The sequence below is a fragment of the Gymnoscopelus braueri genome (assembly GCF_963280865.1).
Source record: "Gymnoscopelus braueri genome assembly, chromosome: 11".
Classification (NCBI taxonomy): domain Eukaryota; kingdom Metazoa; phylum Chordata; class Actinopteri; order Myctophiformes; family Myctophidae; genus Gymnoscopelus; species Gymnoscopelus braueri.
In genome coordinates this window covers 4132420-4155783 of record NC_137613.1, presented here as the reverse complement: position 1 = coordinate 4155783, position 23364 = coordinate 4132420, and the positions used below count along the sequence as shown (strand labels likewise).

Here is a 23364-nt window from a genome sequence, read left to right as displayed (position 1 = left end):
CTTGCAGACTGTCTGTCTCTCATTCACTTCATATGTCTCCTTGTAGACTGACTGTCTGTCTCTCGATCGCTCACACAAATCAAACATTTGTATGATTCCAGAAGTCTTCACCACAGACCAGAGTCTCCAACACCCAGCTGTGTGTCTATGAAGAGTGATTGGTCAATGGATTACCCTATGAACTTCAGAAATGAACCTGGACCTTCAAACACAAAGTAAGATCACTGATCTCTGTGAACTACAAGTGGAAATGCATAAACATGGATCTACATAGAACTAATTTTAAATGTGAAATAGTTCTCCTGTTTCCCTGTTTTTTCAAACAAACATACAGAACAATCAATGATATAAACAATAAAACTGGACATGAAACAGGCATGTATTTGATAGATGACAAGTTGTATGTCTTTAGAATACATGTTCTAATAGATGATTACTCTCATGTCTCCAGCTTGTTGACAACCAAGAAGATACAATAGAACTACATGTATCTGAACCAGGTCATTCAGTGAATGATTTGATGCCTCAATTAGCTCATTGTTATCACTCTGGTTCAGCCAAGTGAGTCTCATTGAACAAACTAAAATCTGGTTTATTTTCAGATCAGAAGTCATTGATAGTAGAGCTTTTGTTTGTGAGAGATCTTAAACTGAGTAGAAACAACATGACACTGTGGTAAGATAGAGAAGATCCTTTAGCAACAGACTGTTACACCTACATCGTGATAAGGAGTGCTATAGGAGACCTTTACTGCTTGCTGCAATAAGATTGTACGGGGTTCGCTCATAATTCTGACCTCCCTTTATTCGGACGCCCCAGTAGTCTGACAAACGTTAGGTTAGTGTGAGGTTAGGGATAGGCTTAGTTATAATGAGGCCGGTCGGACCAACGGGACGTCGGAATAATGCGCCGCCGGGTGACATGACACCGATTGTAAAACTCCTCATCCTTGCTATCTAGATCAGGCTGATGAGGATGTTAAAATCAACCCACTGGCTTTTACTTAGTAGTGTTTGGACTGTCTTTAAAATAGGCATCTAAGAAAAGTCAACCTACAATATTCAGATGTTATTATTCTAAAGGTTTTTATTGATGTCTCTTTTTCTTTGTCTGTCTGTCTGATGATGGGAGCTGCTGTAAACGCCTTAATTTCCCTTTGGGGATGAAAACACAAAACTCTTACCTACGTAGAGACATGAATTCTAGGATAGGGTGATCTAACTGTGGTGATGTACGCCTACAGTACAGTAGGAATATAAACAGGTCAGTCAGTTGGCTTTCACTTCATTTCAGTTTCTGAAGGAAACCTCACACATCTAAATGTGATTGGTGTTTAGTGGTGAAATCACATGTATAGACTGGCTGCTTGGTTGCTTGTCTGTTTCATTTGGTTAAATGGAAATAGCAATTGCTTTAAAATAACAATACTGGTGAAACTAAGATTTGCAGAGAGAAATAAAAACATAAAATGAATACAATTATGAACAATCCAACTATCATGCTCTTCATGAGTTTCACTTTAACTTCAGCAGGTATTTAAGACTTTCATGGTCTGAGGTGGTTCTGTTTTGTGATGTCATGCATGTAGCATCATGAGCTGTAAATGGTAAGGTGCATTTATATAGCGCTTTTATCCAAAGCGCTTTACATAGATTGTGCATTACATTCACACACACATGGTGGAGGAAACCATGCAAGGCACCAACCTGCTCATCGGGAGCAATTAGGGCGTTCAGAGTCTTGCTCAAGGACACTTCGGCACTAACTCTGGGGGAGCCCGGGATTGAACTGGGAATCTCATGGTTCCCATCCGGCCGCTCTTCCGGACACTCTACCCTTGAGCCACTGCCGCCCCAGTACATGACATTTTGTGATGTCATGCATGTAGCATCATGAGCTGTGATTGGTCTACTTTTGAGGGGACAGACCTACTGTACAGAAAACCATGTTCTACAGCCACACTGTAAATTATTACGAGGAATATCGGCAACAAAGTGTCTTTTCAATTCAAATGATTAATATAAAAAACATTTCTGAGATTCCAGAAGTCTTCACCACAGACCAGAGTCTCCAACACCCAGCTATGTGTCTATGAAGAGTGACTGGTCTAAAGATGATCCTCCTAACTTCAGTAATGAACCTGGACCTCCACACACAGAGTATGTGAATCCTCCTACACAATATACACAACACTATAAAGCTTCACTTAAACTACAGGATTTAAACAAATCTTAAACCATTTTTAATTCTGGTAGCATCATTCAGCATCATTAATCTTATTATATTCTCTTATGAGATTATTTTCAACATGCACACACTATGACATTTTAATACAGTGCAGAATTTCATTAAGATTCTCTGGCTTGCTCGAATGCAGCACCTTATTTAATTTAATCTCACGTGATCTCATGTAGAAGCAGTAGCTGACTATAGATGTATAGATGTAAACTACAAACTGAGCCGCGCAGATGGTTAAACTTGCAGTAGTGACGAGCGGTTGTGATATGTCTGAGAAGACACATTATAGACAATGTTTCCACATATCTACAAGAATCAGCTGTCCAACTCACCACATGTTGGACCGCTGCCAAAAATCCACTCATTCACTTCACATCTCCTTGCAGACTGTCTGTCTCACATTCACTTCATATGTCTCCTTGTCTCTCGATCGCTCACACAAATCAAACATTTGTATGATTCCAGAAGTCTTCACCACAGACCAGAGTCTACAACACCCAGCTGTGTGTCTATGAAGAGTGACTGGTCAAAGGATTTACCTGTGAACTTCAGAAATGAACCTGAACCTTCAAACACAAAGTAAGGTCACCGATCTCTGTGAACTACAAGTTCTATCGGGCTCACGTCACGTAACACTATGTTTTAACGCTAATTACTGAGACGATTTCACAGAAAGAAATACAGTACTACAGGGAAATTATGTGAAATTATTATTAGATGTTGAATGATTCAATTTGATTTTCAAGGCATTATTTTCACTGGCCCCACGGGGCAAGTGCTTGGTGCTTTCTGCTGGGCCTGACAGTTTAAAAGGTACATCCGGGCAACCGGGCCATTTATAATGTCGGCCCCTGGTATGTGTAGTTTCTGAAGGAAGTCACACAAATCTCATCTGGTGTTTAGTGGTGAAGTCACATTGTACAGACTGGCTGCTTTTGTTTATCTCTGAGTGTGATGATGTCTGTTTCATTTGGCTAAATGGAAATAGCAATTGCTTTAAAACAACAATGTTGGTGAAACTAAGATGTGCAGAGAGAAATGAAAACATAAAATGAATACAATTATCAACAGTGATCCAAATATCATGCTCTTCATGAGTTTCACTTTAAGTTCACCAGGTATTTAAGTATTTCATAGACTGAGTTGGTTCTTTTTTGTGAAGTCATGCATCTCATGAGCTGTGATTGGTCTACTTTTGAGGGGACAGACATACTGTACAGAAAACCCTGTTCTGCATTCACACTGTAAATAATTCCTGGGGATATTTATGCAACAAACGGTCTATTTAATTCAAATGATAATTATAAAGACATTTGTGTGATTCCAGAAGTCTTCACCACAGACCAGAGTCTCCAGCACCCAGCAATGTGTCTATGAAGAGTCACTGGTCTAAAGATGAACCTCCTACCTTCAGTAAAGAACCTGGACTTCCACACACAAAGTATGTGAATCATTTTACACAATATAAACAACACTATAAAGCTTCACTCACACTACAGGATTTTTAAAATCTTAAACAATCTTCTTGTAGCATCATTCAGCATCATCAATCTTATTAGATTCTCTTATGAGATTTTATCTTCAACATGCACACACTATGACAATTTATTACAATGCAGAATTTCATTAAGATTCTCTGGCTTGCTCGAATGCAGCACCTTATGTCATTTAATGAATCTCATGGTTCCCATCCGGCCACTCTACCCCTGAGCCACTGCCGCCCCAGTACATGACATTTTGTGATGTCATGCATGTAGCATCATGAGCTGTGATTGGTCTACTTTTGAGGGGACAGACCTACTGTACAGAAAACCCTGTTATGCAGCCACACTGTAAAGTATTATCAGGAGTAGTTGCAACAAAGTGTCTTTTCAATTCAAATGATAATTATAAAACATTTGTATGATTCCAGAAGTCTTCACCACAGACCAGAATCTCCAACACCCAGCTGTGTGTCTATGAAGAGTGACTGGTCAAAGGGCTTACCTGAGAACTTCAGAAATGAACCTGGACCTTCAAACACAAAGTAAGATCACTCATATATGTGAACTAGGGCATATCATCTTCAGATTTTTGCAACTCGACACACACACACACACACACACACACACACACACACACACACACACACACACACACACACACACACACACACACACACACACACACACACACACACACATTTTAACCATTTATTTATGTCCACATAAAGGATAATACATACAGAGACACAAATATTATAGGTGCATTAGGGTTACATTCACAAAATCATGGCATATGTTTTCATGATACAATAGGCATGTCACTCAGTACTCTACGGGTATAAGTAACAGCGTCTCCGCCATATATACGACTGCCAATTATAGCAGAGACAGCACAATACTTTGCCAGCCTTTTTGCCTCCTTTGGGCATCCTAAGTTGTTGAAGCCTCTAACAACTAGTCTGTGGGTATAATGTCCCAGGCTGCCGAATTTAAAAACCAATAGTCTGCATAAGGATAAGGATAATTCCTTTTAACAGGTCGTTCATGAAAGTCCTTGCGGTCTTGTTTCCAATGAGAACCTGTAAGCAATTGGGGTTAAGAGTCTTGCTCAGGGACAAATTTCATATCATCGGCGCATATGCTGGGATAGCCTGGAATCGAACCTGGGGCAACCAGGGCCAGCCTGGTTCCCTAGGCGGGTTCACTAACCACTCAGCTATGGCCGCCCCCTATGCACCTATAGCCCAGCTCCGAGATGGTATGTAGGAGTGGTTGGTATTTAATGGCCTTGGTCATAAAGGCCTCCTCTAGGCTAAGGTCAAAGGTGCATGCTATCTCTAACACAGACACTTCCCTGGACTCTTCATTCACCACAACAACATCTGGTGTATTAGCTGTCAAAGATGTAAAGATGTCTGGGTTATCACACACACACACACACACACACACACACACACACACACACTAAGCAACAGCCAATAAAATACAATACCCTGTCACCTTTGCCCTTTTAAAATGTTGGGTGACTCATATTTCAGTGTCATTATATTATAATATTCATGCTTTTATGTCATCTTGTTGAGGTGTCTGTCACAGTCTCTCCTGTCTGTCAGAAATCACTCTCATGTCTCCAACTTGTTGACACAAGTAAGACGCGCGAACGCGGGAAGCGAACGCAAAAAAATGTAAATAAATGTTTTTTTTTTTTTTTTTTTTAAGTAACCAAAAAAAAAGAAAAAAAAAAATACCAAAACAATCTGCGTTAAAAGGAGCATCTTAGAAAAATACAAATTCACCCAAAAAAAAGTTTGAATGTTTTTGAACAATTAAACAAAGTGTTTGAAGTGCCTGTTTCACCCACTTCCGGGGGGCGGAGCCAAAATCCGAGCCCGATTTATTTGTTCGTAGACCCCCACTTAGGGGGGGTAGAAAAAGTTTTCATTTAACATGGGGTTTCAATGGGGAGTTTTTAGGAGCCTTCTCCGGGGCGTGGCTTCCGGGGGAAGGGGCGGGCTTAAACGCAACCTTGACAGGTGTGTTCAGTTTTCAAAGACCTTTCATTTGATGTATGGTACGTCTAAATTGGACATTTACTTATCTCAGAGGAGCTGCACACAGGCAGTGCACACAGAGACACAGAGAGAGACACAGAGAGAGACACAACCCGAGCAGGGTTTCATAGTAAGCTCCACTTGCGCGCCTCCTTCCGCTGCGTTCGCAAATACAGCTGCTTAGGTGCCAAGTCAAAAAGATACAGGAGACCCCCCCCCCCCCACCACCACCAGTAGTTATTGTAGCAACATCTAGGATACTATTACAACTAGTTTGAGTTTAAATTGACCAGCAAATGAACAAAAACGTGATACTTCTTAAGCAGTCAAGAAGTAGACGTGGTGCACCATTTATATCTTACAGGGAGGTTTATGAAACTATATGAGTCCATGACAGAGTAGAGACTATTATTGTATACCAACACAATACAGTTTGAACATATCCTCATGTCAGATGTGGATATTATGTACATACATACATACATACATACATACATACATACATACATACATACATACATACATACATACATACATACATACATGCATGCATGCATGCACATACATACATACATATTAATAATGTTAAATGTCATATTATATTATATGTACATATTATTACAAGACTCTTATATAGTAATACATTGTCTTCATATCCACAGAGAGAGGAAGAGGAGCGGTTGTGTTGTGACAGAGCAGGCGTCCAGGTGTTCAGTGTGTGAGGAGGTTCTGACAGATCCAGTCTCTACCAGCTGTGGACACTGGTTCTGCAGACAGTGCATCACCTCATACTGGGACCAGTCTGCTCCAACAGGACACTATGGCTGTCCCCAGTGTAGACAGACATTCAGAACCACACCTGGACAGAAGTCACCCAATCAAACCACACCTGGACAAAGTAAGACTGGACAGAATTTGCACTAATTAAAATGGCATGATAATAAATGGAATACTTAAATTGCAGAAATCATAGTCAGACTAAATGTTCAAATTAGTGTCTGTATCAATAACTAAGTGCAAATAATGAAGCTAAACAACTATCAACTCTGGACAAAAACAACTGGTCTTGTGTTTTTCTTAACAAATTGTGCGCTGAATGTTTAAAACATATGTTTTTTTCTCATTTCAGATGTCAGTCTGCTGGTTGATTTGAATGATTATAAGATCAGTTTGAACAGTCTTGATGAAGTGAAAGACCACATGACAGAAGAGTCTGGAACCTCCCTCACCAGCACCTACACAGAGCTCTACATCACAGAGGGAGAGAGTGAAGGGGTTAATAGCCAACATGAGGTGATACAGCTTGAGACAGCTTCCAACATGAAGACCTTCCATGACACACCAATCAACTGCTGTGACATCTTTAAACCCCTCCCTGGCAGGAAGACACCCATCAGAAGAGTTCTGACCAAGGGCATCGCTGGCATTGGAAAAACATTTTCTGTGCGTAAGTTCACTCTGGACTGGGCAAGGGGTTTGGAAAATCAAGATATAAATCTCCTGGTTCCCTTTTCATTCCGGGAGCTGAACTTGGTCAGAGATAAGCAATACAGTCTTCTCACGCTGATCCATGAATTCCACCCAACATTAAAGAAGGTCACAGCAGAGCAGCTCGCTGTCTGGAAAGTTGGCTTCATCTTTGATGGTCTGGATGAAAGAAGATTTCCATTGTTCCAAAAAACAAAACAAAAACAAAAAAACAATGACATTGTTTCTGATGTCACAGTGACATCATCAGTGGATGCTCTGTTAACAAACCTCATCGAGGGGAATCTGCTCCCCTCAGCTCTCCTCTGGATAACCACCAGACCTGCAGCAGCCAATCAGATCCCTCCTGCATGTGTTGACATGGTGACAGAAGTGCGAGGGTTCACAGACCCACAGAAGGAGAAATACTTTAGGAACAGATTCAGTGATGAGAAACAGGCCAGCACAGTCATCTCACACATGAAGACATCAAGGAGCCTCCACATCCTGTGTCACATCCCACTATTATGTTGGATCATTGCTACCGTTCTGCTGGACATGTTGAGGACAGATGTGACAGGACAGCTGCCCAAGACCCTGACTGAGATGTGCTGCCACTTCCTGTTGGTTCAGACAAAGAGGAAGAAGAAGAAGTATGATGAGACACATGAGGTGAATCAACAGCAGCTCATGGAGTCTGACAGGGAAGTTCTCCTGAAGCTGGGCAGGCTGGCATTTGAACATCTGGAGAAAGGTAACATCCTGTTCTACCAAGAAGACCTGGAAGAGTGTGGTCTTGATGTGAAAGATGCCTCACTGTACTCAGGAGTGTGCACAGAGATCTTCAAAAGAGAGGGTGTGCTCTTCCAGAAAACGGTCTACAGCTTTGTTCATCTGAGTATCCAGGAGTTTCTAGCCGCAGTCTACCTGTTCAATTGTTTCTCAAAGAAGAACAAGAAGGTACTGAAGACATTCCTGGAACTTGATTATTACTACTTCTCCCTCTCCCTCTCCGACTTCCTGAAAGCCGCTATGAAAAAAGCCCTGAAGAATAAAAATGGCCACCTGGACCTACTTGTTCGGTTTCTTCATGGCCTCTCACTGGAGTCCAACCAGAGTCTATTACGAGGCCTACTGGGTCAGACAGAGAACAGTCCAGAGAGCATCCAGAAAGCCATCAAGAACCTAAAGAGCATGATAAACAAATCTCATGATAAACATATCTCTCCTGACAGATGTATCAATATCTTCCACTGTTTGATGGAGATGAACGACAACTCATTACATCAGGAGATCCAACAATACCTTAATGGATCAAAGAAGGAACTGTCTGGGAGCCAGTGTTCAGCTCTGGCCGCCATGCTGCTGATGTCTGGGGAGGTTCTGGAAGAGTTGGACCTGGACAAATACAACACATCAGAGGGAGGACGATGGAGACTGATCCCAGCTGTGAGGAACTGCAGAAAGTCTCGGTTAGTAGTCAAGTGAATAGAAACATCCTAGAGTCAATCTGACATTAGAAAGGTTGACATAGAAGTTCCAATAATACTGTGTGTGTCTCAAATAGTGACTTGTGGTATTTTGTGTATGTCCAAATAAAGGCCAGACCACAATAAAGCAGGGTAAAAACAAAACTAAGAGTCTAAAAGCCCTGCTGGTTACCCCCACCAGACCAGTGGTTTGAACCCACTGACATTGCAATCCTCTCAGCTTGTAAATAAAGAGCCACGTCTGATTCATGAAAGGCTGTGTAAAGCCTTGATTTGTTTGTGACTCAGGTGTATCAGATGATGAATTCCACCAAATAGTAAATATGCCATGTATTTGCTCATTCTCACTTTATTCATTTCACACCTTCAACTGCTGGTTGAACATTGCTCTCTTCCTCTGTTCAGTCTTTCTGTGACGTCTAGTGGTGTTGACCGTTCCACACTCCACTCTGCCCCTCCCCCCACCTCAGACCTTTTTTTTTTGGTTGCATTCCTGAGCCAAAATAGAATATTAGCGGTGTCTGCTGTGGTAGAAAACCAATGCAAATCTATATTAAAGAAAAGTATATAAACTCCAAAACAACTCTCACAGTGTAATCACTATATGAGCCTACTGATGATCCAGGTTTAAAGACAATGTTTTAAATATAGTTTGGCTCTTGTTAAGATTGGTTTCCTATTAATGTCATTTAGTCAAACTAGAGGTTGGGGCCGCTTCGTGGCCCTCACATCTACGGTGCACCAGTGATCCAACTGATATGGCCATATATGGAGATCTCTATCTGTCAGTCCTTGTCCTTTTTATGGGACACTGCGCCTATGACACACATGCACAGTAGGGTGGGCCTAGCGGCCAAACAAAAAGGTGGCTAAAATGTGCCTGAATATAAAGAATGTAGTTTTATATTAACTGTACAATATGTAGTACATCAAAGGTGGGGAAAGAAGCCTAGGCATTAGCCAGAGCACTGATCAATAGTCTGTGGCAAGTTTGGAGGCAAGTGGAGACCTCGTGTGCTGGCCAACCCGGGACGTGGGCATTTTAATTAAAGTAGTAGGATATTGGATTTAGGTTCAGGAATGTCACAAATACTAAAAAACTCAAATCAACATGAATTCAAGGTTTAATTGATAGGGAATAAGTATTTTTTTGGGTGAAATATTCCTTTAATGGAAGACAAAACTATATTAGTCTACTCAGCATACTGTAGGTGAAGTGCACACATGTAACATGAAGGTAACCAACATTAATTGGACTCATTCAATCGCCGACAGACGACCCCAACCTTAGTACACACAGAACAACAAGAGAACTCAAGTCCTCAAACTATTCATATGTCCTCTTTATGAGTTATTCTACCATGAAAACAGACCATAACTTTTTAAACAGTGAGCTTGGTTACTCAGATTTACTTACATTACATTAACTTTTCATTTGTTTACTTCCCTGTTTTCTGATCATACTTAAACTGTTTATGTCTGTATAACTAGATACAGTAGGAGATCTCTTAGTTAACTTCCATGACAGTGAACTAGGTGTAATTTGATTTGATAGTCTCTTATTTAATCTGTATTTACAGACTTGTTGGCTGTAACCTCAGACAGACAGAGGTTGAAGTTGTGGCTTCAGCTCTCAGCTCTAATCCTTCACATTTGAGAGAATTGGACCTCAGCAAAAACAACCTGCAGAAAGCAGGACTACTGGAGCTGCTCTTAGCTGGACTGAAGAGTCTGCACTGTAGACTGGAAATTCTAAGGTAAGATACATTTACCTGATTTATTATTTCAAAATAATATTTGGTTATTGTATTTAATATATGTTCACAATGCGTCGCTGACGCAACGAATTGTGAGCTTGTACTATTTTCACCGCACAACCCCGTCGTACGACAGAGTATACATTGGGCTGTAACGTGTGCAGTGTCTGGTTACTATAGTAACGTGACTGAACGCTGTCAATGAACAAACCAAGATGAGACGACATGTATTTCTGCTGCCATGCACCTGTCTCACTCTCTCACTGCCATGCACCTGTCTCACTCTCTCACTGCCATGCACCTGTCTCACTCTCTCACTGCCATGCACCTGTCTCACTCTCTCACTGACATGCACCTGTCTCACTCTCTCACTGACATGCACCTGTCTCACTCTCTCACTGACCAAACCTTGTTTAGACAACAAAGAATAGTAAAACATATCACTTCCATAGGATATTCTTTTACAGTGGTGGAAAAAGTACACAAAGTTCAATACTGCAATGTAGAAATACTCTGTTACAAGTAAAAGTCCGGAATAAAAAAATTACTTGATTAAAAGTACAAAAGTATTGGTATCAAAATGTACTTAAAGTACCAAAAGTAGAATGTACTCATCATGCAGAATGTCCCGTTTCACATGGTGTGTATACAAGGTATTAAAATGTTTTGAAAATAGCAGATCTACAAGCTCACAACGCGTCACATCGCAACGTGTTGACACAGTCAGTGGTGGAAAGCAACTAAGTACATTTACTTAAGTACTGTACTTCAGTATTTCCAATACCTTTACTTCTACTCCACTGCATCTCATAGGCAAATATTGTACTTTTACTCCACTACATTTATTTGAACATTTTAGTTACTTTTCAGATATAAATGATGATATAATGAAACATACATTAACCACTTTAACCCTATTTTATACCTAGGCTATTTGAAAATAGCAGATCTACAAGCTCACAGCGTGTCGCATTGTGACGCGTTGTGAACTTGTAGATCTGCTATTTTCAAATATTTTGTACTTTTACTTTTGGTACTTTAAGTACATTTTGATGCCAATACTTCTGTACTTTATTATGGAAAATATTATATCCAGTTGGGTGAAGTTTAGACCATTTATTAGGAAGATTTCAGCAGAGCATCAGCATACAGATCATGAAAAGCTCCTGCAGCCCCTCGGGGCACAAGCTTCTTGAGCACCCATCTAACACAGTTCTTATAGTCCACATTGTACCAGAGATGCTATCCTAAATGGTCATATAAGGTATGTACTAAAGATAAGAGCGAGGTACACATATACACATAGCTGACAGAGTAAGAGTAGCATGAGAGAGTCAGCTCAGCTGTTAGATGGACAGCTGTAGCTGAGTTGGAATTAGCCCATTTATGTGAAACCTTGCTTCAATGAGATAACCAACAAATACACAATATATATATACTTGGCAATCTATACATTTATGCCACCATAACTTTTACTCAAGTACATTTTTAATTGTGGACTTTTACTTGTAACAGAGTATTTTTATATTGCAGTATTGGTACTTTTACTTAAGTAAAGAATGTGAGTACTTTTTCGACCACTGGACAAGGTACTTGGGTACTGTATTGACACAGTACTTGAGTAAATGTACTTAGTTACTTTCCACCACTGTGTTCTTTTAGGACTAAGCTAAGATCACAGGCTAGGAGATGAAGTGAAGTTGAAGCAGAGAATCCTACCTCAGTTTACAACAACGATGTGGTGAAACACACCATCCAGGTTCACTTTTTATATTCTGACAAATAATAACTTGTGCTGCTGTGGGATAAATCACCCGCCCCGCCGCCCTCCCCTGTAACTAAAGGGACACGTAACGTGCGTTGGGTCGTGAGTGAACTCACATTTCAAATCACATTGATTGACAGGTGATAAACATAAGCTGACACAAGTTTTAATATCCAGACTTGACAATAAAAGTTAAGAATCAAGTGCTGATCTTGTGAGACCGGGGGGACATGTGTTCCTGTGAGGCGAGGATGTGCAGAAACTAGAGCTGTAGTTTCAATTTTGTTTTTATATAAAAATATATACAGATATCATCAAACGTACAGTAGCTGATAAACAGAAAACTAGGAAAGCAATGCTCTCCTCCGCTCCATTCAGTAGCCTACCTACCTACCTACCTACCTACCTACCTACCGGGGAGGGGGCTGAGTTTTGTAGCCTAGACTCTAATAAGCGCAACAAGAGCGTGCCTTCATCATCATCATCATCATCATCATCATCAATCATTATTAGAATGGCCCAAATTGATTAACATTTCGCACACGCTTTGTATTGCAATTTGCATTTAATTTGGCTATATTTGAAGAGTTTAATTCTCGTGAGGCAGACCATTAGGATACATTTATTTTGCAAAATAAAATGACACATATCGTCCAAAAAATTCTCGCCTAATAAAAACATTCGACGATTGGACTCATCCAGAATCAGAATCAGAATCAAACTTTATTGTCATATCACATTTACAAGTAAAAGTGGGTGAAATTCTAAAGTAAGATTAATTCACCCTATTTATTTTGATCAATTCTGTTTTATTATGTACTGTATTATGTGAATATATTATGAATGATGTGGTGAGAATGTATTAATAAGTTTGATTGATATCATGGGAACCCAAGACTACATCATGTCCTGCCATGCTGAGATAAACAATTACACTATCGTTGTTGGATGTATTTGTTCATTTCATTTGTAGCAATTTGCAGATGGTAGTAACAGCCTTGTATTAAACTCTGCAAATGCATTAACTATAGTGGGACAAGTGAGCTGAACCCTTTTCTTTTCTTTCTTGTTTTGTTGTATTCTTGTTGTATTGTTTTCTTTCTTTCTTTCTTTTTTCCTTTCCACCTCTTGGGTCACTAGTCCAAAACCCTGACAGTCCATCACAGCCAGGTCCAGGTTCTAAATCCAGGAATAATGCATATATAATGTGTTTCATATATTATTTTCTTTTTTTTTTAATCTGGTGTTTCATTCTTCATTCAGACTGGCTCAGTGCTGCTTGACAGAGAGATGCTGTGAAGTTCTGGCCTCAGCTGTAAACCCTCATCCCTCCCTAAGAGAGTTGGACCTGAGCCTCAACATGGTGAATGATTCAGTTCTGGAGAACTGCATGTGAGTAGACTTGGACTGTGTCCATGTTGGATAGTACAGTGAATGTACAGTGTTTCCCTCATGTGTCCCTTAACGGTGTATTCACTCTGTCACTCTGTCACACGTCATAAATGGATGCAAATATGTATGTATATTTAGTTAATACTTTAACCAACAAACAAATAAGGTTATATATATACAGATCCCTTTCAAAAAGTAAATTTTCTTCCGTAATATAATTCAAAAAGTTAAACTTTCATATATTCTAGATTCATTGCGCATAAAAAAATTATATATTATACAGCAATGTGGACAATCTGAAAAGTATGTTAATTTATGCACTCTGCATAGTCTAAAATCTCCTGGTAGATGCTGTGTTGACTCCAGTGTGAAGTTTTCACTGTCAGTCATGATTTTGGGTGCCATGTCATCTGGTGTTGGTCCACTTTGTTTTATCAAGTCCAGAGTCAACACAGCATCTATCAGGATATGTTCAGATGTCTAAACAACATGCTATCTAAATAACATTCTGTACATTTGTGGTTGAGAAATAACAAGACATATCCAAGATATATCTGCATAGTAAACTTGCATTAAGAACAAGATATATCTGCATAGTAAACTTGCATTAAGAACAAGATATATCTGCATAGTAAACTTTTATTAAGAACAAGATATATCTGCATAGTAAACTTGCATTAAGAAGGGATAAAGGAGAGTGGAGTGCTAGGGGTTAAGGTGGAGTCTGAGGAGGTGATGAGATCCAAACTGGGCAGCAGTGAGTATGTCTGGATGGGCTGCAGGGCCAAGATAATGATAGGAGAAACACTGTAGTGTCAGGTAGTGGAGACGTTGTGTTAGACAGTTAGACATTGATGCATTGTTGTTCTATTTCCTACAGAGTGAAACATGGAGGAGAAGATTGGCTTAAACCTAGAAAATGTGAGTATCTGTCTGTCTGTGTCAATATCACACATTAACATTGTATACACTGTTTTATAGTGGGTTGGCCCCTCCCCAGATACTGTCCTGAAAACTCTTCAGTAGAGCTTCCAGGGAATTCAGGAGGTTTCTCTGCTCTTGGCCCGGTCCTTAACCCATTAAGACCTGGAAAGCCTATACGTTGTTATACCTTTAAAACCGGGAAAGCATCTGTGTCATTTTACATGTTTCTATGTATATAACAACATGAATCTTTTATTTTATTTTGAATAAAACAGTTTTTCAGAAAACTAAGGTCATGTGGGTTGACAGAAACAATGGGCCTCATTCACTAACCTGGTCATAAATAAGGTGTATATCCTGGTCATAAATAAGGTGTATATCCTGGTCATAAATAACATATATATATTGGGATAAGTCTGACGTGTGATTCATGAAAGAGGGTGCAGAGCCGTGATTTGTGTGGATCACAGGTGTATCTCATTTGTGTTCTAAAGTCACTAGTGTGCTCCCGTGTAGATCCTTTGTATTGTTCCACGCCCCATTTAACACCATAAAAGGCAACCAGAAATAACCCACGTGAAGAAAAAAAGAACAGATCTGCAAAATTACAACGTGTCAAGTCGCACCGCATTGTCAACTTGTACATCTGTTCTGTCTGGAAGTGAGTTCCCCGATCGCACGATGGATCAGCTGAACGTTAATAAAGTAATGCTCTCATAATGAGAATAAGAAGTTACAATGTTTAACCCCACCACCAAATAATAGGTTAATAAAAAGTGAAAAGGATATTATAGAAGCCTTTTCTATTAAATAATGCTCACATTTGACTGAGGTAACATTTTGACGCTGGAATCCAGGAACGCAGAGATCCGATCACTTTTTTAATTACTAAGGATAAACCTGTCCTAAGGATTAACAACATATCCTGTCCTACGTCAGAATGGTGAATGGATATTATGGACACAGCTAGATTTCATCCATACTGTATCCTCATCAGATGATAAGTGTGATGTGATGTGGTCAATTTTATAAATTAATGTTGGCATGAAAGTCCAATATGTGAAACTATGGCCACATTTGCAGAAACGGAAAACACGCAGAGGGACCTGATAATTCAGCTCTAAATGTATCAACTGAAAAGAAATACTCGGTTGAATTTGCATCATGTCTACCATATGCATCCAAGCAATAGATCTTTAACATGTGTTTTTTTTATGTGTTGACACATTTTGGGCACATTGACTCATTTGAGGTTTGGCACTATTGACATAGATTTTTCATGAAGAATAAGGCATTCTAATAACATATACGAATGGTTTAAGGCAAGTCTGTTCCTGAGCAGACGTGAGTTTGAGTGTCCGCCCAAATTCACGGTCAATAAAAGATGAATGAATACTGAACGTGGGAAGTCACGTATATGCACATAAGTACAAAATATGTGAGGACCTGAGCTTAGTGAATGAGACCCAATGCCTCACAACTCCTCACAATGCCTCACATTGTGACACATTGTGTGCTTGTAGATCTGCAATATTTGAAACAAAATTTGCCTATCTAACAATTCACAACGATTCACATTGAGACAGGTTGTAAGCTTGTAGATCAGCTGTATTTCAAACATAAAAAGAGCCAATCTACGAACTCAAAATACATTGCATCCTGACCAGGGTTTCCACAAGGCACTTTTTGGGCCAGCCACCTTGACCGACAAGATTATATTTTACCGGCCAAAGAATGAAGTGGGCTAGTAATATCTATCTACTCTATCATGCAGAGGTGTCGCTTTCCAAAAAATAACTGAATAAAGTGGGCGTTATGAACCCCTTGCGTGACTATGTCACACTATAAACACATTCATATATGGTTTGGGCCCTACATTTCATTCAACCTTAATATGCAAAACCTACAGCTTTTGTTTTGTTTTGTTAATGTTAATTATGTCATAATGAATGATGGTACAAGGAAGGTTCATTACTTGCCTGCAATGTATGTGTGTCACCAACTTTCACCGCTTTATCCATTGCAGACAGAAAGACATAAAGTAGTCTAATAACAGCATTTTTCCAATCGGCCACGGTGGCCTGTGATCTTTATAATTAACGGCAAAAAAAAAAAAAAACCCCGATCATGACGTGTGGTGAGCTTTTAGATAGACCATTACAAATAAATACAAATTGCTGATCACAACTTGTCTCATTGTGACAGGTTGTGAGCCGATATACAAGCTCACATCTTGTTGCGTTGTGAGCCTTTACATCGGCTATATTACAAGAAATAGCAGATCTACAAGCTTGCAAAGCCTCGCATTATGATGCGCTATGAGTTTTGGCTATATTTAAAAAACAGCCGATCTACAAACTCACACCATGTTGCAATGTGACAGGTAGTGAGTTATTTCAAACATCAACAAGTAGAAGATCACGCTCATCCAAAGTAATTTAAAAAGCCAGATGCAGAGCAGAACTCTGCACTGGAATAATTATGATCCATAAGTTAAATGGTTTATTACCATCATGAATGTGATGTTTAAAGCCTGCTGGATCTTCCTCAGACCTCAATATATCAAACATAACAAAGATAGCCGATCTACAAGCTCACAAAGCACATCAGTGTGATGTGTTGTGAGCTTGTAGATCAGCTGATTTTTTTTTCTTTTTAAGGTAGACGATCTACGAGCTCACTAGGATCACATTGCGACACGTTGTGAGCTTGTAGTTTGGTTTTGTTTAAAACTCAAAAGTAGATCTACCAACTCATGAATTACATTGTGACAGGTTGTGAGCTTGTAGATCAGCTGTATTTCAAACATAAACTCACAATATGTTGTTTAACGTGTGATAAACTTTTATATGGACTTTTGCTGTTTTAAACAGTGGATCTACAAGCTCACAACTCGTCACATTGTGACAGGTTGTGAGCTTGCAGATTGGATTCTAGATTATCAATAATTGAAATAGATGAAAATAGCCGATCTACAAGCTCACCATGCATCACATCATGATGCGTTGTGAGCTTTTAGATCGGCTATATTTGAAAATTAGGTAAAAATAGCCTGTGAGCTTGCAGATTGGGTTATGGAAAGATAAGAAAATCTACAAGCTCACAATGCCCTGCATCATTCAATTCAATTCAATTCAATTTTATTAAAGTGTCAAATCACAACAAGTTGTCTCAAGACACTTTACATGTAGAGAAGAGACCCGACATCCCACCCTGAGCAAGCAATTTTGCGACAGTGGCAACGAAAAACCTCTCTCTTAACTGGAAGAAACGTCAGGCAGACCCTAGGCTCTAGGTTGGCGGCCTTCTGCCTCGACCGTGTCGGGGGAAAGATTGGCTATTTCAAAAACAGCGGATCTAAGCTCACATGTTGTATTGTGACATGTTGTGAGCTTGTAGATCGGCTTGTAGATGTAAAAACTGTAGTGCATAAAAACATATAATGAATATACATAATAAATAGCAGATCTACAAGCTCACAACGCCTCGCATCGTGAAACGTTGTGAGCTTGTAAATCAGCTTGTAATTCCTCCTTATTTCAAAAATAACTAAAATAGCCGATCTACAAGTTAGCAACGCTTCACACCATGGTGTGAGGTGTTGCTAACTTATAGATGCTGAATGTTTTCTATGAAACACAGTGGTTTCCAAACTCGCGGTCGGGACCCCCAGGGGGGTCCCCGAATTATTGTGGGGGGTCCCCAGATGATTATCTTAACATTGTTTTATCTCTCAACAGTAAACAAACCAACATACAGTATAAGTGTATACAGGGTATCTGCACATTTATAATGTTACAATTTAAGGACTTTTAAGACCTTTTTAACACCAAATGGCCAAATTGTCAAATATTACGTAAGAAAGAGGCAAACACTGTGAAAATAGCCGATCTACAAAATAGATCTACAAGCTAGCCGATCTATAAGTGGTAGATCGGCTATAAATAGCCAATCGACTATAAATGACCTGGCTATAAATAGCCGATCTACAAGCTCACAACGCTGAGGCGTTGTGAGCTTGTAGATCGGCTATTTTCACAATATTTAGTACTTTTACTTTTGGTACTTTAAGTACATTTTGATGGCAATACTTTTGTACTTTTACTCAAGTACATTTTTAATTCTGGACTTTTACTTGTAACAGAGTATTTTTATATTGCAGTATTGGTACTTTTACTTAAGTAAAGAATTTGAGTACTTTTTCCACCACTGGTCCCCAGTTCAAATGATTATTTTGGGGGGTCCCCAGTTCAAGTATGATTATTCTGGGGGTCCCCAGTTAGAATATGATTATTTTGGGGGGTCCCCAGTTCAAGTATGATTATTCTGGGGGTCCCCAGTTCAAATGATTATTTTGAGGGGTCCCCAGTTAGAATATGATTATTTTGGGGGGTCCCCAGTTCAAATGGGGTCGCAGCCTTAACATTTTAGGAACCTTTGATGTAACAGGATGTGTGTATTTTCAGAGGTGTAAAGAAACTAAGTACATTTACTCAAGTGCTTTACTTAAGTAACATTTTGAGGTATTTTTAAGTAACATTTTGAGGTATTTTTACTTTACTGGAGTATTTCCAATTTTCTGTACTTTTACTTCTACTCCACTACATTTCAGAGGCAAATAGTGTACTTTTGCTCCACTACAATTACTAGTTACTTGGAGCATTTAGATTATTCTTACAAAACATATGTTAACCACTTCAGCCCTTTATTCATTTTGGCCATTTGAAAATAGAAGATCTATAAGCTCACAATGCGTTGCGATGCGACACATTGTGAGCTTGTAGATCTGCTATTTCCAAAAGATTTTTATACAATTTATACATTTGAAAACTTTTCTGCATAATGAGTACTTTCTACTTCTGGTACTTTAAGTACATTTTAATACCAATACTTTTGTACTTTTACACGAGTACATTTTGAAATCCGGACTTTTACTTGAGTATTTATACATTGCAGTATTGATACTTTTACTTAAGTAAAACATGTGAGTACTTTTCCACATTGATGTCATTTCACATAAACTTAATGTAAACATTTTCTCACAGAAAGTCACTTCTCACCTGGAGGCTTTAAGACATTCTGACTCACATTTTACTGTGTTGTCGTCAGGCTGTGTGTGTGTGTGTGTGTGTGTGTGTGTGTGTGTGTGTGTGTGTGTGTGTGTGTGTGTGTGTGTGTGTGTGTGTGTGTGTGTGTGTGTGTGTGTGTGTGTGTGTGTGTGTGTGTGTGTGTGTGTGTGTGTGTGTGTGTGTGTGAGCCAGCCAGCCAGCCAGCCAATGATGTATGTAATGTTTACTGTGTTGTTTTTCTCATCAGATTTCCATCCTCTCACACTGGACACAAACACAGCACACAGAAACCTCTCTCTGTCTGAGAACAACAGAAAGGTGACAGTGGGACAGAATCAATCATATCCTGAACATCCTGACAGGTTTGATGTATGGCCTCAGGTTCTGTGTACAGAGGGTCTGACTGGACGCTGTTACTGGGAGGTAGAGTGGAGTGAAGTGGTTTCTATAGCAGTGACTTACAGAGGGATCAGCAGGAAAGGAAGTAATGACTGTAGGCTTGGATACAATGACAAGTCCTGGAGTCTGGACTGTAGTGATGGTGGTTTCCATGGTAACAGTTACACTGTCAGACACAATAGTAAGGACACTGTCCTCCCTGTCAGTCCCTCTGACTCTAACAGAGTATCAGTGTATCTGGACTGGCCTGCTGGGACTCTGTCCTTCTATAAAGTGTCCTCTGACTCACTGGCACACCTGTACACCTTCCAGAACACATTCTCTGAACCTCTCTATGCTGGGTTCAGGGTCTGGTCCCCCTCCTCCTCAGTGTGTCTGTGTGAGCAGAGATAGAGTCTCTATGTGAGGATGACATCAGGTCACCATGGTTACTCAACATGTTTGAGTGAGTGCAGGTTGTCATGGTTACCACTGTTGCCAGGATACTTTGAGACTAGATGAGTCTGACGTCATGGACTCCATATTTGGGCATGAGTGACTCATCATGACATCACGGTGACATCATCATGATGATGTAATAAGCAGCACAGTGACAGTCACACATTAAAGCTCCCGTAGAGTTTTTACCTTTGACCCCTGACCCATAAGACAAGAAGCTCGCAACACATCACATTATGACACACTGTGAGCTTGTAGATCTGCTATTTTCCAATACCAAAGTAATACATGGATAAAGTGGTTACACTGAGGTTGATGCTATTAATGTATATTTAATCATTTAGCTTAGGACCCCCTGGAACCCCCTGGAACCCCCTCAAGGACCCCCTGGAACCCCCCCAAGGACCCCGGGGGCCCCTGGAACCTACTTTGATAACCAGTGCTCTCAAGATCAGTTTAAACACGTTAACCCCCTTTATACATTGGCTATTTAAAAAAGAAAAACATTGGATTTTTTATATATTATTTTTTGATAATTGTAACAACACAAATGTTGTTCGGGGGTCCGTGGCACAAATGTGTTCAAATGGGGGTCCCTGGCACAAATATGTTCAAATGGGGGTCCCTGGCACAAATGTGTTCAAATGGGGGTCCCTGACACAAATATGTTCAAATGGGGGTCCCTGGCACAAATGTGTTCAAATGGGGGTCCCTGACACAAATGTGTTCAAATGGGGGTCCCTGACACAAATGTGTTCAAATGGGGGTCCCTGGCACAAATGTGTTCAAATGGGGGTCCCTGACACAAATGTGTTCAAATGGGGGTCCCTAAAACAAATATGTTCAAATGGGGGTACCTGACACAAATGTGTTCATATGGGGGTACCTGACACAAATATGTTCAAATGGGGGTCCCTGACACAAATGTGTTCAAATGGGGGTCCCTAACACAAATATGTTCAAATGGGGTCCCTGGTGAAATCCATATTAAGGTCAAACTCTATGGTACAAAATGAGTCATCACCACAGGGAGCTTTAGATCTTAGATTAGATTAGATAGAAGTGAACAAACCTCCACTCCATACATTTATAAATATGTATCATAAATACTGTCCATCAACACTGATGATGATGATGATGATGTAAATATCAGTGTCATATTGTGTCTCTTGTCACAAACTCATTTTATGTATACTTGATTTTTGATATTTTTACACAAGAATAGACTGAGGAAAACTGTATATTTGATCATGTAATTCTCACAGTATCAATATTGTTTATTGTATATAAACCTTTATACTTAACCAGTTAACTCTGTATACTTTATTGACTGGAGTCCCACAGGGTTTTGTAATTGGTCCATCCCCCCCCCCCCCTCTAATATCTAAGATCTACGTCACAAAGCGACACATTGTGAGCAGTGTTCATTATTTTTATTACATGTTTTTAACTTAGTAGCATCATTTTTGAGCGGTGCAACCGCTCCTATAAGAGGGTTTAGGACCCATCTGTGGTGAAAGTTTTTCTTTCCGTCGTGCACTTTTTTCTTTCGCTGTGACGCCATGCTGTGGAAAACACGCCCATAGGCTAAGCTTCGCAGGGTGTGCTGTGATTGGCTAGCGAGACACATGATGAAATTAACTTCAAACTTCGCAGACGCACTGTGATTGACTAGCGAGGGCATGATGAAATTAATAATAATGTAAAGCATTTAAGCACGTCACTTCGCAGGACGTGCTGTGATTGGCTACCGAGATGCATGATGAAATTAATAACTCATAAATAGCACCGCTCACTTCACACTGGGTGTGATTTTTCAAAGCTTCTCCCCAGTTTAGTCGTCATGCCAATGAATTCCTCCCCACACACATCTCTGTGTTGTCTCCTATTGGCTCACCTGCCAGTGAGGAGCCCCCACCGGCAGGACGTAGGGCCTTCGTCCCACTCCTCCCGCCCAACACTCCCCGCTGACCAGTGGCCCCCCCCCGCCCCCAGTTGTGTTCACATAGACGTTGGACAAAGCCGGATGCACCACGGTGGATTGTAACCCACAACCTCCGTGGTGGTGGGCAGGGACTTTACCACTGAGCCACCCGAGTGATGTGAGCAGTGTTCATTTTGACAGCAGATTTGACTCATAGTTTGACTCTCATCTTGGACTTTGTCAATCACTCTGGATTCAAACATCTACTAAATGTGTTTATGAACTCAAATCAATCATTGTTTATTCATTGATTCATTATTACATCATTGTTTCCTCACTCATTCCATTATTGTGTTTTCATTGAATATGAATGTGATATTATTCTCATTCTTCACATGTTATTGTATGATCATGTGTAGAAGTATGAATAGTTTAATAAATGTATTCTTGACATGTCGTTGTTCCTGTGTATTAATATTCATAGTGTTGTCATGTCACGACCTCAATGGAAACAAGACCGCAAGGACTTTTTGGACGGACCTTTTAGACAAAGTGTTATTAACTGTACTTGTGCTGTTTTACATTTCTGCCTGATAAAATATTCAATCAATCAATACAGCTCACTATAGATACAAAGCTTACTACCAACTGTAAACTGTCACACTGATGGATAGACCTACAGAAGCACCCATAAATAACAGATCTCTAAATTAATTAGAAATCCTTACTCTGTGCTGTTTAGATTCCTCATTAACACGATACACTGTGCACAATAATCAGAACACATGTGATAGTTATTGTTTAATTTTTCTGCTCACACTCTTAAATGTGTATTTATTGCTTTTGACAAGTACATGGGAATACAGTTGCTATAGGATGTCAAAAGTACTTCTTTTTTTTTGTGCCCTTACTACCCCCCACTCCAATCCCATATACAACATGCAACATTCAGACATGTAACATACA

General features: G+C 39.9%; 2 protein-coding genes across 2 annotated transcripts in view; both read left to right on the top strand.

The window, feature by feature from the left end:
- Positions 1 to 23364, top strand: part of LOC308094995 (uncharacterized protein) — a 793896-nt gene that overhangs the window by 589656 nt on the left and 180876 nt on the right. The window contains exons 33-35 of the mRNA XM_080441835.1: positions 2046 to 2159; positions 2704 to 2817; positions 3566 to 3679. Coding sequence (XP_080297961.1) covers positions 2046 to 2159; positions 2704 to 2817; positions 3566 to 3679 — 342 coding nt within the window. The remainder of the gene's footprint in view (positions 1 to 2045; positions 2160 to 2703; positions 2818 to 3565; positions 3680 to 23364) is intronic.
- LOC308095032 (stonustoxin subunit beta-like) lies at positions 14455 to 20977 on the top strand. The gene is made up of 2 exons (XM_080441947.1): positions 14455 to 14565; positions 19885 to 20977. Exons 1-2 carry the CDS (start codon positions 14499 to 14501, stop codon positions 20427 to 20429), a joined length of 612 nt encoding a protein of 203 aa, XP_080298073.1. The 5' UTR covers positions 14455 to 14498; the 3' UTR covers positions 20430 to 20977.